General features: G+C 41.2%; 1 protein-coding gene across 4 annotated transcripts in view; it reads right to left on the bottom strand.

Annotated features, from left to right (window-relative positions):
• Window positions 1-945: 945 nt before the first annotated feature.
• The window catches only part of NRP1 (neuropilin 1), a 138,120-nt gene continuing 120,055 nt past the window's right edge, over window positions 946-19,010 (bottom strand). For 2 of the 4 annotated variants that reach the window (XM_086714608.1, XM_086714610.1), the window contains exons 12-17: window positions 18,908-18,967; window positions 13,243-13,380; window positions 8,911-9,185; window positions 8,334-8,430; window positions 6,003-6,053; window positions 946-3,860 (exon numbers count right to left, since the gene is read on the bottom strand). In XM_086714608.1, coding sequence (XP_086570734.1) covers window positions 3,571-3,860; window positions 6,003-6,053; window positions 8,334-8,430; window positions 8,911-9,185; window positions 13,243-13,380; window positions 18,908-18,967 — 911 coding nt within the window. In that variant the 3' untranslated portion in view covers window positions 946-3,570. The remainder of the gene's footprint in view (window positions 3,861-6,002; window positions 6,054-8,333; window positions 8,431-8,910; window positions 9,186-13,242; window positions 13,381-18,907; window positions 18,968-19,010) is intronic. The other 2 variants (XM_086714611.1, XM_086714609.1) reach the window with 1 other exon arrangement.

Raw genomic sequence — 19,010 nt, 5'->3', positions numbered from 1 at the left:
AGCTTGGAAGATGCAAAAGGCAAAAATGTCCAGAGAAGCAGGAATATTGGTTCCCTGCAAAGAGCTATACAGAACAGCCCACTTCTCAAGAAGTTCCTATGCTTTCAAATTTCCCTATAATCAAAGGATTATAGATAAACAAAGAATTGTTGGTCTGTGGACAGTAGGGTTGCTGGAAGTTTTGTAAAGAGTCATACTCAGCATGCTTTGGCTTAACATTTCTCTTGCTTTCGTGTTGCTGTCATTATCATTATTACTATTACTATTATTTTAGTCCCAGATGGAATAGAAACTTTCCTAAGAATTAGCAAATGGCCAGTTGTAATGCCATGCTTAACACTGCCTTACACCTACATAGGCACATGCATAAACCCTGTCAGTTTAGTACCTACTTTCTATAAAAACAAAACTTACCAACAGATATTTGTGAATTTCATTAAAAAAAAAAAAAAAGATTTACCAAATGGAATAAAGAGCATTTGACATAAGATTTGGGGTTGAAAAATTTCTGTGTATAAGGCTAAATTCTATATTCCTATATCCTGACAGTGTCTAATTTGGGTCAGTATTCTACTTTGGGATATGTCTTCTTAACTTTCTCTCCTAATTAGGATATACTTTAAAAATTAAAAAAAGAACTTTAGGGGCACCTAGGTGGCTCAGTCAGTTGAGTGACTGTTGATTTCGGTTCAGGTCATGATCCCAGGGTCGTGGGATGGAGCCCCATGTCGGGCTCTGCACTGAGCGTGAAGCCTGCTTGGAATTCTTTCTCTCTCTCCCTCTGCTGTTCTTCCCAGCTCACTCTCTCTCTTTGTAAAATAAATTTTGAAAAAGAAAATTTTGAAATGAAAAAGAACTTTAAAAAATCTTGGAAGTGATTCAATGTTGGCACAATACCAATTTCTTTAACAAGAACAAAGCTAATATAATAAAAGCCATCAGGTGTGGGTGTTTTATGAAAATGTTTAATTCAACTGTTTCTTTGGAATGTAGTAGTCATAGTTTGGAATCTAAGTTACAGTTCAGTTCTATGTGGTTTTTATGCTACTCAGTGTCTGAGAATACAAATGTCATTGAAAGTTAAGGCTTCGCTGTTCATTTTGAAACAACAATTTACAAGCGTCATATTGTCATAGAAAATAAAAATTTCTGTAAAAAAAATTTGCACAAAATTTTATGATGGTACAAAACATGAAGCAATCATATACCAGTAAAATGAAAACATTTTACTACAGAAAGTCTTATAGATTTCAATAAAGAAAAAATAGGTTATTTTACACCTTTAAAAATTACGAAACAATCTAAAACAATATAAACTGAACATTTTGTAACACTGCCTTTACAAATTAATAACTTTATAAACATATAATTTTTAAATATATTTATCAGTGCAAGATACTTTAAAATTTAAAGTTGCAGTATCATTTTTCCTTGACTAAGGACAACTCTAAGTCTGTTGCCTTAAAAAAAAAAAAAAGCAAAAAAACAAAAACACATCTTAGTGCTTTCATCCTGGTATGATTGTAACAACTGAATGAATGCCTCTGGGGATAAAAATCTATTCTTTTTTCCTAGTGATCAATACTTTCCTGGAAACAAAAGGCATTCATAATCCAATTAAACCAAGATGAATGGACTGACCCATTCATGATGCAAATGTGACTCCCACAAATGCATCTGAAAGGGAACCAGGGCAATGTAGGAAGGACAATCTAAAAGTTCTATACACCATGGCCTGATACAAATACACGGGAAACAACCACAGCTTCTTTGGATTAATTCGCATGCTGCCTGATAAGATATTTACGGCTCTGTGCTGTTGTTCTAGGCTTCCTTCTTACCAGTCCCAAGGCAGGCTTTTTCTTTGTGAGCCATTGGAAGTTTCTAGGTGCATTCATTCAAGTCTCTGTTTTTTCAGCGTTGCTGCTCAATGGATGTTTTTAAAGATTTGTTTTGACTTTACTTGTTTTCTTTCCCTGTATTATCTTAAAATACTTCCCCCCAGGCACCAGGATTTATAGTCACTTTCTTAAATTAACTGTTCTTTCTTCCATTTCCCTTGTCTGATTCAATAGCAAAACAAGAGGGTTCTCAAGGGTCATTTTGCATATTTGGATGTAAAAATCTCATATTTTTGGATACTTGGAGAATTGTATTCAGTCCTTCCTTTGGGTCTCACTTAAAAGCCAATTAGTATTCCTTCTCCCTCAGCTTCTCACTCTATTAAATGCAAACATTTCTATCTCAGATCATTTTGATTGGAGCAGACAGACAAATGGCTTAAGGAAAAAAGATACTGTCACTTTAACCAGTTAACAAGAAAACCAAAGTTAGACTTTGGAGGGCAAAGTTAGGAATTTCCCTTATTTATTTATTTTTAAACATAAAGTCTAGCAAAATTGCTTGCCATTACCAGCAGGTTAAAGCTGCAAGTTTCTTTTCTGGACAATGGCAAATGCTTAAATTCTAAGAGAGAAAAGAGAAAGAGAGAGAGAGACAGAGAGACAAAGAGAGAGAAAGAGAGAGGAGAGAAAGAGTTTACATTTGAAAATACATTCCATATGAAAGACCAATAAGAGAGAATATTGCAGCTTTGTACAAAAGGGTCAAGAGACATGAAATTGAACTACGGAAAAAGCAGAACAATTAAGCCACATTGCCAAATCTTCGGAGCCCTTGCCTTCCCAGGGGCTGACATCTCACACTAAAATATACTTTCTTCTTAGTCAGTGGGCCACCAGGGTTTGATTAAAGAGTAGGGCTTTCACCAGTGAGAAACAGAGCGGGTTGTTAATGTAACACAATGAGAACCAGTACAAACAAAAAGGCACTTGAGAGGACATAGACTAGCCAGTGCCAAGGATTTTTCATTGCGGTTGTCGGCAGCACACCCAGTTGCCAGCAGTGTTTGGTGATGGCACGGTTTCCTGTATGGAGTTCACAAGCACGAGGTTTAGTACAACACTGGAAAACATCAAGAAAATTTGACGGTATTGCTTTGTAAACAGCTGACACACTATACTGGTACTGAGGCTACAGCACTTTAACATAAAACATCCTAACCCTTCTTTGCCTATGCACGACGCAGGCAATTATACACAAGTACAGCTTCAGGAGTCCACTGAAGTGCAGTTATTCTAATAGATTCTGGGCACTGGGCTACAGGTAGCATGTCCATCAAAAGGGCCCTGCTGAATACACTTGGTGCCAGCATCTTGGATTTTGCACAGTTTCTGAAAAGAATCCATAAAAGGAAGAGGAGAGAGAATGGGGAGGGAGAGTCGAAATGAATCATTAAGTCATTCATACTTGGTCTCAACACCAGCATTGGATTATTCAAATGAAACCAACAGAAAAAAGCTGACTGTACATGATTCCGATTGCGAACACAGCTAACTTGTTCATGTCTGTCGGCCGTACTCATGGATGCTCCTGAGAAAAGCCTGGCTCAGCGTCATCAACGCACTTCCCAGCCTGTACAGTGAGAGAGATCAACAAACAGTTCCCCAGCACGTTCAAGTTACGTCCTTCCCCTTCAATTCTCTGACTCATCTTTTCATCTGTCTGCCTTCATGCCTCCGAATAAGTACTCTGTGTATTCAGTTTGTCCTTTTTCAACTTCACACCATCCACGAGTTCAAAGTTATAGTTCTCCAGGGCAGATAAGTTTCTTTCGGACATCCCATTGTGCCAACAGGCACAGTACAGCACGACCCCACATACGGCACCCAGGAGGACGCCCAGGGCACTCATGGCTATGATGGTGATGAGGATGGGATCCAAGGTCTTCAACACGTTGCCCGGCTTCCTGGAGATGTTCTCATTGCTTTCTCCTGTGCCTTCATAGCCTGGGGTGCTCCCTAGGGGAAAAGAACAATTGGCCCATGAGCAATGACAACATAACAGATGAAAGTGGACAGAAGAATAGACAAAAAGGAGAGAAAAAAGCAAATCCCACACTCCAGTTTTGTCCGTCCTCTCTCAAGGGCCCGCAGGCAATCTCTGAAGTGGGGTTTGGCTCCCCCATGTGCGGGAAACACCAAGATTTAGAACTGAGGTATGGGAGGGGAGAGTTCTGGGGAGTCGGTGTTGTGACTCTGATAGATAGCTCAGCACATGGAAACAACTGATTCTGGACATACAGGGAGGGTTATGTTCTAATCGAATTCAGATTTTGCACAGCCCACCATCTGTACTAGATCACAATCTGTGTTTACAGTCCCTGGCCAAACATGTGGTCATCAAGCTCTGCAAAATGCTTAGTCACACATTTGGCTAGTAAGGGGATTTGACCATGACCTGTGTGTTTGCCTGATCCCCAAACCAGGCACAAGGAAATCTTCCAAGCTGCCCTTTCATGTGGCACCATTCCCAGCGAGTCTGGGCACAGTTTACACACGTGTTTGTTCCTCCACATGTAAAATCCCCAAGTCAAACAGATTCCCCCAAGTCCACCGTGGGTTCGCTCAAGAAGGAGAGAGCTTTCAGGACAAAGGGGATGCTTGCTGCTGACACTTCAAATGGGTTATGGCTCAGAGCTAGAGACCGTGTCTGTGTTGTGCTGAATAGAACACAGTTAATAATCAGCATCTTTGCAGACTTGGTGGTTTCACTGGAGACAGTCACACTGCTCTGCAGTTCAGTCACTGGGGAAATGTTTTCTTTAGAGTGGAACATGAAAAATTATTAACATGGGAGCTCTGAGCCTAATTATGTGGTACTAGAAATGAGACTAAAATGTTAATGCACAACATTCAGTGTTTACTTAATGGTGTTCTGATCAACAAAGATTCCAATCAAAGAAAACTAAAAATATGAGATGCAAGTCCCTAAACAGGGGAAAACAAGCCTTGGGGCATATTAATATTCTCTCCCTTGAAACATTGTTTTGAAACAACCTCTAATAAAGTTTACATCTCAGCGTGGTGGGCTGTGTAACTAAGCTGAATGAGCTGGGTGTTAATGTTACTAATGTCATAGTATAGTGCCATATTTATCTGTGTCTATCAAGTCCAAGTCTGACTATAGCCAGTCCACATTTCTACAGGCAACAGGTGCCTATGCTAATGTGTAGGACACAGAACTGCTGGCAGCAGCTGTGAGTGATTCCAGGGCAAGTGTCCATCAATCCACAACTGCTGGCTGGGAGGTACAGAAGCTTCTAGAAATAAAATAGCATTAGGCAAGGCCCAACTCTGATCAAATGTCTTGTATTTGATCACAAAGTAGTCAAGAAAAACATACATTTTCAGATTAATCCGTGTAAGATCCGAGGCTACCACCCAATTAACCGTGCTACTTAAAGGCAAGTCACTGATCTGAGTTCTTCAGCCTCCTGGTGTACAAAATGGGGATAAATAAGCTTTAGAGAGCATAGAAGATACATATATAAAGTGTGTGGAACATACTAGGTCCTCAATATATCTTTGCCATCATCATCATCATCATCCTCATCCTCATCACTGTCTTCATTAGCACAAAGTTAGGGGTCCCATGAAGAGGAGGAGGGAAACAGATTGAACACAACAGCTTATCACAAAAATTGGGTTCCAGTCCTCAAAGATCATGTCTGGATATCAACCAGACAAGAATTTAGGTTGGCTTCAAATTACTGTATGAAAATTAGCACTGATCTCTGGGTAAGTCATGGTCTTTACTGGTTTCCTACTTCTACAGTTGTAAAGTGAGAGTGTTTCACACAGTTATGCTCTAGGGGCTCCTCCAGCTCAGACATGGGAGGGCAGGGCGAGCACGCTCCCCCAGGGCTCAGCCACTCCCCCAAGCTGGACTTGCCTCGGTGGCTTCTCTAGACCTCCAGACAGCTTAGAAGAGAGCACTCACTCTGTGACAATTCGCAGCTCCATGGGCAGAGACGTTTATTTTATTTGAACTGCTTTGATATACCAGGGCACTAATGTTCCAGATAGTTGCTTCATAAAATTTATCATGAAAGCCATAGTAAATTAAAAAAAAAAAAAAATTGGTCAGCAAGAAAAATTTACCTGTTTCATCAATTTTATTTTCTGGGTTCCTTTTATCCAGGTCTGCCGGTTCTGACAAGTTAAACAAAATTGAAAGAGATATTTGAACTGCCAACAAAATTCGATACACACAACCACATAAACCTTCACACACACACACACACACACACACACACACACACACACACCTTCCTCACACTAATGGTTCTGCTAGATCTCTTTGAGAGTTTTTAGTGCAATCCCACCCTACCACATAACTATAGATCAATAGAGGGGCAATGTCAGATGACTAGGATATCTGTGTCACATCAAAATCCAGTTAGCACAGCTATCCGTGTTTTGAAGAGAAGAGTGGAGGGTGATGGTTTTGGCATCTGGAGTGTGGGGAGAAATCTGATGAAAATAGGAAACAGTAGTGGGGTTGTGCATATGGCTACCATCCTGTGCTTTTGTAGATAACTGCTTCCTAGCTCTTTGAGGCAAGAGACTGTGTCCTGTGTCTTAACAAACAAACAAACAAACAAACAAACAAACAAACCCTCTGGAAAAGAGTTCCAGTAGCTCATGTGGTTTTGAGTAGGAGGTGGGGAGTTTGAGTACTTTATTCACTGCTACATTCCCAACATTTACAACAGTGTCCAGAACATAAAAGGTGCCTCAATAAATATTTGTTGCATAAATGTGTGGATAAGTAATAAATAGTTGATAGTCTCATAGCATCCATAGCTAAATATTCAAGGATATATATTTGATGAATAATTATACAGTTATCTTAGACATCTTTTTATTGTGACAGCAACATAGAGTATTTTGGCAATGCATTAGTTGTGACTTTCTGAGTACATTGCTTCATAACAACTATAGCCATGTGGACCAGTCACATGAAAAGAAAAATGCTCACAGAATTGTCTCAATCCCTCTATATATTCACCGGAGCACTTGGATGCTGCTTTGCATACAATATGCAGTCCATTAAAACTTGCTGAATGGAATTAAATTTGATTTCTTTTCCTTAGTTTAGGGAGTTTACTCTTACATTCTAAAAATATAATTCTCATCTTGGAATAGGAAAGCCTGTGTAACTGCATCAAATGCATATTTTTTTTAATGTTTATTTTTGAGAGAGAAAGGGAGACAAATAATCGGAACCAGGCTCCAGGCTCTGAGCTGGCAGCACAGAGCTCAACGCAGGGCTTGAACTCACAAACCGTGAGATCACGACCTGAGCTGAAGTTGGATGCTTAACCGACTGAGCCACCCAGGCACCCCTGAAATACATATTTTAACAACAGTGTAGACTTGGATGTGGCCAATCTGTAGAGTAATTGCAACTGAAATATTAAGTCTTATCATTTCTTGTGAAGACCTGCTAAGTAGTGTGGCATTAAATAGATTTCCTTACATAGTACGAAGAAGCAGATCTTTATTCACTGCTCTTTTTCCCCTAATTTCTTTAATTGACCATATCAAATTATTGCCACTTTAGGATTACATATATTCAATATATTGTATAATAAAAGCTTTGCAAATTGCTGAAATGACCAAAAACCCATTACAGCCAACAGGCCCCCTTTGTCTTAAATTTGCCCAATAGGCTTACTCCATTTTGTTATAATTAACATCCTATTATATGATATATAGCAAAAGTTTAAGTGTAGCAAATGGAGCTTAAGACTAATTACTGTGCTATTACATTGCCATTAGTGATTCTATTTATAATTACATATCAAGAACCAGGGAATATGAATTGGTTTTCTATGTCAACTTTCATCTATACATCCAGACCAATAAAAACCATAAACTCTAATACTAGGCAAAGTCTCAAAATTTCATTTATTCTCTTGAGTCATTGCCACTATTTTCAGAGTCAGAAACATCTACTTACTTGTAATAAAGCAAAGAATTATAGCTTCTATGATTCATTAAAAATGTAACCTTAATTAAGTTCACTGTGCTCAAAATTTTCAACGGCCTGCTGTTTTGTTTATAGACTCAGATATTTGGAATTATCCAGATGTCTGAGTTTTCCACTTTTCATCAAAATGTTTTGGCATGGTATATATAGCCTGTAAACTGTGAGTCTTTCTTCTGAGCTATGGTTTTTGGATTCCACATTATTTATGTGGTTTTGCAGGTACAATCAGACACTAAATGAACTGGGTTAGGAAAGGACGTAGCTAAAGATAAACTGACCCGATTTTATGCCCTGTTGCATCAAAATTTGCACTTCACAGGATGTGCCTATAGCCTGCATTGCAATTCTAGGTCTAAATGAACAAGACAAACACCATCACGTGAAAATAACTGTGCCCTGGGAAAGTGCGTCTGGTTTCGACAGCACTTCATACTTACTTGCGCAGTCCTCTTGTGAAATGTGGTTATTAATACTAATGTCATCCACTGCAATCCCGCCAAGGTTTCCTTTTCCGATTTCACCTTCAAAAATCACCTAACAAAATGAAATCATTTTTGCAGTATTGAAATGTTCGGTCCTGAATAGCAGTGTTTACAAATGCTTGTTCAGTTCAATCTATGGCACATAAATTAAATTCATGAGATTTCACGTAAGCGTGCGCTTCGATCATCAATCTATGTTAACTGCCTGGTGATGGCATCAAACTTCTAACACTCTCTTTTTATAAGTCAAAACGTTAAACTGGGGAAAGCACCAAATAAAAGGAATGCTCATTGTGGCAGCCAGAAATAGATTATAAAGTAGCATTCTCCTCTTTCTCAGCAAATTGGTTCTATTCCTATAATGTTGGAGACTGCGAAATATGCTACTGAGATTGCAGCGAAATCCCAGGTTCGGGAAATGCCCGAAATCATCTTTGGAATAATTCCCACATCTCTTCTCCATGATTTTCAACGTTATCTCAGTGTCTCTGAAGGAGTTGCCCTCCCACCCGGGGAAGGGAAGGGGGCATACCTGATAAAGCTTCAGAGACTTGTGGAGCAGGACACGCCCTTCCTTCCAGTGGTCTCCCTGGTGTCCGATGGCCATCCAGACTAACTGGTCATACTCTTCTGGCTTCTGATAGTGCAGTTTGACCCTCAGCGTGCCCACGTGTGAACCGGACATGTGATACCAGAAGGTCATGCAGTGGGCAGAGTTCTGGGAATAAACCACGGGGCTCACCAGACGAGCCACTTTGCCCTTCTGGTTTTCGTCGGCTTGGGAATAGATGAAGTTGCCATCTCCTGCTGTGACAAAAACCCAGGTTAGGGGGAGTGGCTGAATGTATGAATCCTTTACCTCTTCTTTCCAGTTCCGTGACTCAAACCTTCTCTCCTAGGCTAAGCACCGAGAACCCAAATATGCAGTGGAAAGGGAGCGGTGTGCTGTTGTTGGGGAACCTCTTTGGCAACTGGGTCTGCACTCCAAGCCTCTGTGAGTGGATGCTTAATTGGGAGACAGCTGTGAAGCAGCATTAATTTGGATACTACATATTTGGAATGCACTGTCACATGGATCTGGGCTGTGACTCCAGTTGGCCTTTGCATCGTTGCAAGCACACTGAAAGCAGAGGGCAGACCTATTTTCATGCAACTTTAAAATAGTTTCAGCAGCACTGATGTGAAGACCGACATTAAATGGAACATATTTTGATGTTTTCTTATTTATCATTTGAGCTGGGTGAGGATACTTAGGTCATTATAGCTTCTTGATAATAATAAAGTTGCAGTTTTTCCAAAAAATCTAGTCATCTTCTTTTTCCCACAAATTCAGATGATTTTTCCCTCATTTATTTTAATGGCTTATAAATTCCTTAAATACACCTGAAAGCTTGAATCTCAGCTCAAGTCCCACTCTTGTTTGATGTGGGCTTCTGGTTCAAGGAGAGGCAAGGTTGCATATTTGAGGCTTATTAGAACTTGCCATTTTGGCAGCGTAGACACTTGCCAGGCTGCAAGGACTTACTCTTGGCTTTGCTTTTAATTACCCCCAGTGGGAACATTTCCTCCTGCCACCACCTGGTCTATGCACACAACTCATGTTTCATTGTTTGCTCTGCAAATAGAAATACCTACTCTAACGCTTCACCTGATGTAAGTGTGAATCTGACGCTTGGGCCTCAGTGGGCAGCAGGATGTTTTGTTTGCTGCCCAAGGGGTTTGTGTGTTTGTGAGATACTTTTTCACCGTGCACATGTGGGCACGTCCTTGTATCTGCTCGCCTGCATCAACGGTGTCCAGGTGGAAGTGGATGCGTCAGTGGGCAACTTGCTTCCATCACCTGGCTGGATGAGATACACCAAAACACTCTTAATGAAACCAATGGGTGAAATACGAAGAGGGTGGAAGTTCCAGCAGCATGTTTGATACTGTTTTTGTGGCACGCTCCCATGACCAAGGGGACTCAGTCACTCTTGGTGTTTGTTTTCTCCCACTACTTTACCCTATCTGTGTGACACTGCCATTTCCCTGAGGTGAGTAGGGTATCAGTCTACGAGCAGGGACAGGTAGAAAACACACCCATCATGCCTCTGTGCCCAACATGCCCATCTTAGGGAAAAATACTGAAGTTAGAGATGCTGCAGAGAGGAAGCACACTAATGGAGTCCAAGAGGTTTATTTTGGCTAGTCAGTGAAGAGGTGGAAGAAAGAAGGAGAAAACTGGACTTGGATAGAGGAAAGATGGCTTGCCTGAGAAATCTGTCATGACCTCTGCCCCGATGCACTGTGGTCTTCTAAAAACATGCTCGGGGCACCTGGGTGGCTCAGTCGGTTGAGCAGCCGACTTCAGCTCAGGTCATGATCTCACCATTTGTGAGTTCAAGCCCCACGTTGGGCTCTGTGCTGACAGCTCAGAGCCTGGATCCTGCTTGGGATTATTTCTCCTGCTCTCTCTGCCCCTCCCCCACTCACGCTCTGTCTCTCAATACTGAATAAAAGTTAAAACAAAATTTTTTTTAAAAACATGCTCCTGTCACTCCTCTGCTCAAAGCTTGTCAGTGGCTCCTCACTACTGTTAGCCTCTTCACTTCTTCACCTGACACCCGAGGCCACACACCCCCCCTGCCACATATCTAACTGCTTCACAGAGGAACCTGTCCAACCACACCACCTGTCATCCCTCCTCCACGTCTGCACACGCCATCCTAGCTCAGACAGTCTCCGGGACAGAACTGCTTTCTCTGATCCCCCGTGTTACCTTTCTTGTCGCTGCTCATCCCCACCTTGGGGCACCCTCACGCCTGCACAGTAATCATTTCTCACCTGCAACCAGACTGTGAGCTCCTCAGGGCAGGGCTACCCTCCTTTATTCCCGAATCTCCAGTGTCCAGTTCAGCATCTAATCTAAAGTAATAGAGCTCCTCAAACAACGCTTGTTCAACGAACCAGGGAAGATGATGGGCTTCAGGAATCCTCCTTAAGGAGGTACATAGCTTCCCTCTTAGAAGTCAACTGCAGAAAACCACGTGGGTTTCTTTGAAAAAATTGAAAATTGAACAGCAGGATATTTTACCTAGATATTGCTAATTTAAAGAAATCTCCAGGTCTGATTTGCAAAGTGCGGAATACTGTGTAATGTCGGTCCGTGTGCATGTGTGCTGGGTGTAGGCTCTTTTCATCTAGGATTTTTATGTTAACAAGTTCCTGCCTTTCAGATATCGGGCTCGCCCCCTCTCTCAGCAAATGATTGCCTTCCTAGTGCTACAGGAGGCTTTTTCTCTTCAGGGCAGACCTGGTAAATCTGGGTGTCTGGGAGAACAAAAGAGACAAATCCTTCTGAAGGAATCACACTTCTCAGCTGTTAATCTAAAACAAGCCCTCCTTTTCTGATACTCCAACACATAAAGCAGTGATATTTTTCCCTTTCAGGGGTTTTATCACAGTTCTGGGTCAGGAACTCTGTCTTCATTTTCTCAATTAGCACTTTACTTCTGCAAGCCTTTTAGCTTTTGTCTCTGGCTAACATAGCTTTTAACCTCCTTTGAATGTCAGATCCTACTGAGCCATTTTGCTTCACTTTGCATCAATTTTTCCACCATTACTGCCTTCATTTCAGCTAATTGCATTTGGTTAATTTGATGCCATTTATATGTACAGTGCCATTTACAGTCAAAGTATTTTAAGTTTTCTAAAACTGCTTGTCTTAAGATTCAATTGAAAGTGTCTCAGAATTGAAGGAGTCCAATTTTATCCAATTTCCTTGTCATTCTCATTAGGAAAAGAGGTAGCTGTGGTGGAAGGCGGCCAATTCAACCTACTTAATGGTTATATTCACGGGGGAAAGAAAAGTGAACAATAAAATGGGAGAGGCATGAAGTGCCCTCTGCCCATCCATTGGCCCACTGACCCACTGGCCCAAAGCCCTAGCATGGGGCAATTTTGCTTAATGAGATTTCTCAGCCTCAGAAAATGCCCTCAAAGGTATCATTTGAGAAGCCACCTCTTCAGTGAACAGTCCTGTAAGTCTCTCTGAGTAGGGTAGAAGTCACTGGGTTGTATCTGTTGTGTATGGGAGTGTGTGTATATGTGGTCTTTGTAGGACGCCGCTGGATCTTTACACTGGGTGACAAGATGACTAAGAGGAAAATAGGATGGCGGTGGATAAAAAGTTCTTGGAGTGGCTGTCAGCCCCCTGTAACCCCCAGCCCATCCCTCTGCCCCTCATTAATCTTAGCAGGAAAGCAAGACAGGAGGTGGTGCGGGGTGAGGTTTCCACCTGCTCAGAAAAAATGGGCTAGATTTACAACCTTCCTCTAAAGAATAAGAATCCCACCCCACCTTCTTCCACTTCCACGTCAAGGGTCAAGAGGGAGCAAGCAATAGTCTCACTTATTGTTTCTTTAGCTGCAAAATAAATGAGATGACATATGTCTGGACTTGCTTCAAAATAATCCAGAGTCAGGGGTGATAGGGATAAAATAAGAGTCCTGTGATTTAGTGCCTGTTGAAGTTGGGTTATATACATATAGGGTTCATTTCACTAAGCCTTTTCTATTTGAGTATACTTGAAATTGCCATAAACAGCTCAGGAAAAGTATGAAACAGGTAATTATTCACACATCTTTACCCAGTTTGCTATTTACCAGAGAGGCAGTCAGTTGCCAAATTTAATCAGCTTTCTCTACTACTTGGCGGACAAGCATCCCTTCTAGGAAAGGAGAGCTTGGTAATTCCAGGAAAGGAAGACATGAGTGAATGCATGGTAGTCTTTTCAAACACCGCTGGTCCCACAGGCCACAGAAACCCTCCATAGCCACACCTTTGCTAATTCAAAGAAATGAGGCTGAAGTGAACTCTCCGTTACCTGTGTGATCCTGAATCGGTCCGGTTTTGCTGGTCAACACGCTCCACTTGAGCTGCACGTGATTGTCATGTTCCCAGTGACAGAATGTCTTGTGAGAGCCCCAGCCAAATTCGCAGTTAAAACCGTATGTTGGAAACTCTTCAGTGGGTGGAAAGGAAAAATAGAGAAAAGCAGAGAAAGACAAATTTAATCATTTAGGTCAGAAAGGCCTTTAATTTGCTCACAGAAGGCACAATTTATATAACTTAACGTATGTTTGAAAATTCTAGGAAAGCCACAAAATCCAGGATTACCAGGAAACTCAAAAGACGCACGGAGATGTCAAAATGTTTGCAAAATCACGTTTAGGATTTTTTTTATTTATTTATTTTTTTTTTTATCCAGCTTTAAAAAGATTATGGACTGCCTGCCAAATTGGTTTTACATAAAATTTCCAGAAAGGTTACTTTCCAAGGCATATATATTACATCTGTAGCATTCTCCCTTGGTCCACAATATTTAATATGAAAGATACTCTATTCTTGAGTATTATATAAATTGATATCCACCAATGAAAAGAATCTTAAGTACAGATTGACCTGTGAACCTTAAAAGTCTAGAAATGTGACTGGGCTGGATGTCTCATTCTGGAGGCTATCTGTATTCTCACCATTCTGGCTAATGCCTCAGGTCTTTAGGTCAGATCTCTGAAGCATTTCTTAAGATTATTTTTTCTTCTGTGCTTTGCATCAGGTCAATCAATTTTAAATGTAAGTTTCTGCTTTTTTAGTGAATTTTAAAATGTGTATGTAAATTGTTCACCCCACTTAAAACCCAGGCAAGTTCACGTAAAGCCAAAGCATTTTTAAATAGCTGCACATTAAAAAAAAAATTTTTTTTCTTGTTCAGAGTGTTTCCTTTGGAATCTAAAAAGAAAGTATGAATGGATTCTCAGAGGGATTATTTATTTTGTGTGTTCTACAAGGTGCTATTTGACTGTGGTGTTTTTTTTAACCCCCACAGCTTTACTTTTTTTACTCAACTCCTTTTTTTCTTAGAAGTAGCTTCTCTTTTTAAGTGTGGAAAAAATGAAATCATAATGGCTTGGATTTTGTTTTTGGTAAACTGAAGCGAATAATAAAAATAATCCTAAAGATAAAATTCTCCTGCTTCTGCCAGTCCCACTCCTCCCCCCATTACATAAAATTAAACACACAAAGCGCGGCTGTTTTCTCTAATGAAGGAAGGTCACCACTTCTTGAGTTTAGGTAATCCACAAGATGGCAGCATTGAAACGGAGAGAAAGGTGCCCAGGGCGTCTCGCCAATTGGATCTTGAACATTTCTCAAACAATTCCTATGTACAATAAGGGAGGTATAGTATCATATGTTGTATTAGGGTCAGGCTGAGATCCTAGCTTGCTTTGATCTTTAACTTTGTCCGTATTTAACACGACGTAGCCTGCTTTCTTCTCGGAGCCTAGGCTCCATTGCCCCTCCCCCACTTTAACAATGGCGGGAGGGATTTTAACGGGAAGATTTAGTGAATAGATAAGGATGATTTACTTTGCATTTTTAGTTTCCAAGGAACCCTTTTCAAATGCTAATGTAGAATTTTGGAAGGAATGCACCATATGCATTGTCAAAAGGAAACTGGATGGATTCTCCCATCCAGGGACAAGGAGACCTCCTGAGGGGTGAGGGGTGGAAGGGTGCCTAGGGCCAGTTTGGGAAAGTAACTCTAGTGTGAGCCACGTGATGCATACAACGTGCGGACTTTGTGTTAGTGCAAAAGGGCTGTATTTCACAGCTATGGTGTCACTGGAGTGATATATTTCATGTCTAGTCTATCCTAACCATGAAATAGGGCTTCTTAAAGCATGAGAAACCCTCTCCAAAATTTACCACACTTTTGAGCAGCAAGATTGAATTATGCAGATGAACTACAGTCCATTGAACAGTGACTGAATGGTTGAGCAACCTTGGATGTCAACACCCACAAACCTGGAATGTACTGCCGCGTAATCTCATGTTAGAAAATGTTAATATTGGAAAATGTTAATATGTGTGTGGTTTTGGGTTTCCTCCTTAAATGTAGTTTAGAAGACATGCACATGTAGGAAGGCAGCAAGCCATTACAGCACACACATTTCTGGTTGTATTTCTGGTTAATACATCAAATTATTATTGTATAGTATAGAAAACCACACCATGCATTATTTTGGCTCTTAATTTTCTGGTGATAACAATAAAATATATGAACTTGGATGTTTTGGTAGTGACCAGGACATAGGACAGCCTTGCTTGAAAGGAGGACTCAAGCATTTCTGCAGCTGTACTGCTCAGTGGTCTGTGTTTATCTTCTCATGTTTTTTCCAGTCCTAGGAATTTAACAAGGCAATCTGCTCTAACGTTATGTATTTTACTACTCTTTCATCTTCTTGTCCCAATCATATAATCTCTGGCAATCTTGTTAATTTAAAGGAAATACTCTTTTTTTTTTTTTTTTTTTTTTTTTAATCAATGCATATGGTGGCGAGGGGTGTGGGGTGAGAAAATGTTGAAAATTCAAGCCTGGCCAGAAAGGCTATTAAACACATAAAATATACACAAACATTTATAGGGAAGGGAAAGAAAAAAGAGATCGAGGGAGGAAAAAAGAAGGACAGAAGCAGAAAAGAGGAAAGAGAAAGAGAAAAAAGCAAATTGATGAATGAAGTTAAGTATATAGGACTATTGACCTTTCTGTCTTCAAAATATTATCCAGGCCCTGTGGCTGCATGATTCTCATTAAATTCATTGGGAATAATCTGGCTAAATCCCTTCTTGACTCTTAAAAATAGCAGGAAACAATATTCTGAACTTAAAACAAATTTACAGCCCCTGTGAGCACACACCAGCTGCAATTGTTGAACTATCTTGCCCACAGTTGAATCATTAGCACCATATATGCACAAGGATTTAATTTTAGAATCTGCTTTTCAAAACTTCTTTTGAGGATGTTAACTAGCTTACTCACAGACTGGTCTTTCAGTCCAAATAAGTGGAGGTGCTCAGGCCCATGTAATCAGAGGTTAGGAATATACTCTGAGCTGCTATAGGAGTGTTTGAAGATCCTCAGAGGGTGAAATGTTTCAGCAGGGGGAGTTAGATTTAAAATGCAGGGTTTCTCATCATTTCCTGGCAAAGCATTAATAGGCTTTTATGCATCTGATTACAACCCAGGCAGTATATGAATATTATATATCCACTGAATTTATTATATTGATAAGAATCCACAAAAATGAAATTTTAAGACTCTGCTTGAGTATCTAATGGTTTCAGCAAAATGAGATTAGATGAAAGTTCAGGGGTTCAGTTTGCTGCTTATAAAGATGTCCAAAGAATCTGAAAACTGCAGAACAGTGTAGATCAAATTATCAGATAGGTGGGTCCCACCACTGGGTGAACACCTCAAAATCAGACTTGGCCTCTGACTTTATGTACACTCTGGGCCTACTGAACTGTTCTGAGCATTGGTTTAGCCAGAAGGTGACAATGAACAGAACTCCTGAAAGAAGGTCAGACTGTCCATTAGCCACAAAGACTGGGAGACAGATTCAGGACTCAAGCAATGGAAAAACAGGAAACCAAGGTCATTTGTGGAACTCAAAACCAGAGCAGACTGCCTTTATCAGTAAGCTCTGGTTTGACATAAACTGGTTTAGATTGTGGTCGCTATGGGTCTTACTGGTTCTCGATCTGTACATCTGTGCTCTGACCACAGTACACCCTCTGAGATGGCTGGCCCTTGAACTCATGCACAAACCGAATGCATTCACAAAGTCATGCCTAACCTTCCACCTCCAGGGAGAATTATCCCATTTTGGAATCTGGTGTATACCTTTCCATTTTCTCTAGAACTGTTGCTCACTTTTAGTTTTTAAATGATCCCTAGCTCTTTTGATAGGCAAGAGGAGAGAGGAGTTGAAACAAGTTCATTGGCAACTTCAGAGTGGCTTTATTTTTTAATTTTTAAAAATATTTATTAAAAAAAATTAATGTTTATTATTTTTGAGAGACAGAGAGAGAGCATGCAAGCAGAGGAGGGGCAGAGAGAGAAGGAGACACAGAATCCAAAGCAGGCTCCAGGCTCTGAACTGTCAGCACAGAGACTGCCGCAGGGCTCAAACCCACGAACTCTGAGATCATGACCTAGCCAAAGTCAGACGCTTAACCGACTGAGCCACCCGGACGCCCCTTAGAGTGGTTTTAATTAACTCTCTGGCAAGAGAAAAAACTAACAGAGCAGTTAATATGTTTGTTACATCATTAGAACTTCATGTTTTCACCTCAGCCCTCTTCCCTATGACAGAAGGTCACAGAAAGCCAGCCGGCAGTTACTCCACAGAAAACCACCCAAGAGGGCCAAGGGCCCCCAGAAAAGTCAGGAAACAAGCGAGAGGCCGGGCTTCACTCATGACCAACTGCAGCCATCCAGCGTGGTTGCACAACCCCTGGAGGCCATACTTTACAACTGGTAAAGATGTACTTTGGACTATAGTTTGTTCTGAATTTAGGTGAACAGATACTCTTCTGTTTCACCTTTCCGTAGTTGGGGGTGTCTGAGCCATGGGGTAGCAAGAACTCTGTCAACCTGAGCACACCACAGGGAAACTTGGGGTTAAGTTCAAGTGAAGAGAAGTTTGTTTTGCAGTTTAATCAGGTCAACGGTGACAGTGTCCTTTAAGGAAGCATACTAATTAGAGCAGTCCTTTCTACTTTCTGCCTAGCTGGGTAGTGTCATACTGTTGAGGAAACATTGATATACACCACACGCCCCATTAATAGATGACTGTGGAGGCCAAGGCTGAGTGAGCTTCAATAAAGGAAATGGGAGAAGCTGGAAAACTGACCTGGTCACCTTACTCTAATGATTAACTTTAAAGTATTTAAAACCTCTGATTGCTTATACTGACTATTTCCCTTCGTGTGTGTCTGGGGGGAAGAATTTTACAGAATACTAACAAAATACAAAAGAGAGAAGGGGGGAGGCTGCCATTTCACTGCCGCTGGCCGCTGATAAACAGCAAGCCAAGGGTTTGAAAAGTCATTACGCTTTTCTATGAATAAAAGGATGCGGAGGCGCTCCCGAGGGCGCCGCTCTCCCCCCGCACAATCAGAGCCCTGGTTTCCTGCACCCCACTTCGTGGCACGCCCACTGGAAACGCTGTTGTCAAACTGCCAACTTCGTGGCAGGCAAAACTGACAAACTTTGCCTGTCTCGGTTTTGCAGAATTGTGATGAAAATAAATAGTCAGGCTGCTGCCTGTGAGATTTCCTTCTCCTGTAGTTTGCAAACACAGTCCATGTCCTAGATGTGCTGCGTTAAACAAAGTATGTTACTCAGTTCCTTCAGTCGGGAGCTGGGATTGTCACCATTTGGCAATTACTGATGGAGAAGGAAACCTCACTCCCGGCTGCATATACATGTGGATGAAAGGAAAGCAATATTTATGGCTCATGCTTAGAGACCAGATGCTGCGTGGCGTCCCTCTTCTAGGACTTTGGGGGAAACCGAAACCAAGAAGCTGCACAGGGCACTATTTCAGGGCATAAGGGGGGCGGCCATGCACTATTTGGGCGGGGGGGGGGGGGGGGGAGGAGAAGCACACGTGGAATCTACGCCATTTTGTTTTGTTGGATACCTGATTGTATTGTGCTGTCTATTATGGTTGGTTTTTCTGTGGTCAGCACGGTGGTCCCACCTGAAAAACAAAAATAGTGACAGACGAAAATGAGAAAAAGTAA

The sequence above is a fragment of the Puma concolor genome, chromosome B4 (genome assembly GCF_028749965.1).
Source record: "Puma concolor isolate L17-30 chromosome B4, mPumCon1.1.hap2, whole genome shotgun sequence".
NCBI classification, from domain to species: Eukaryota; Metazoa; Chordata; class Mammalia; order Carnivora; family Felidae; genus Puma; species Puma concolor.
This window is presented reverse-complemented; position numbering and strand designations above follow the sequence as displayed.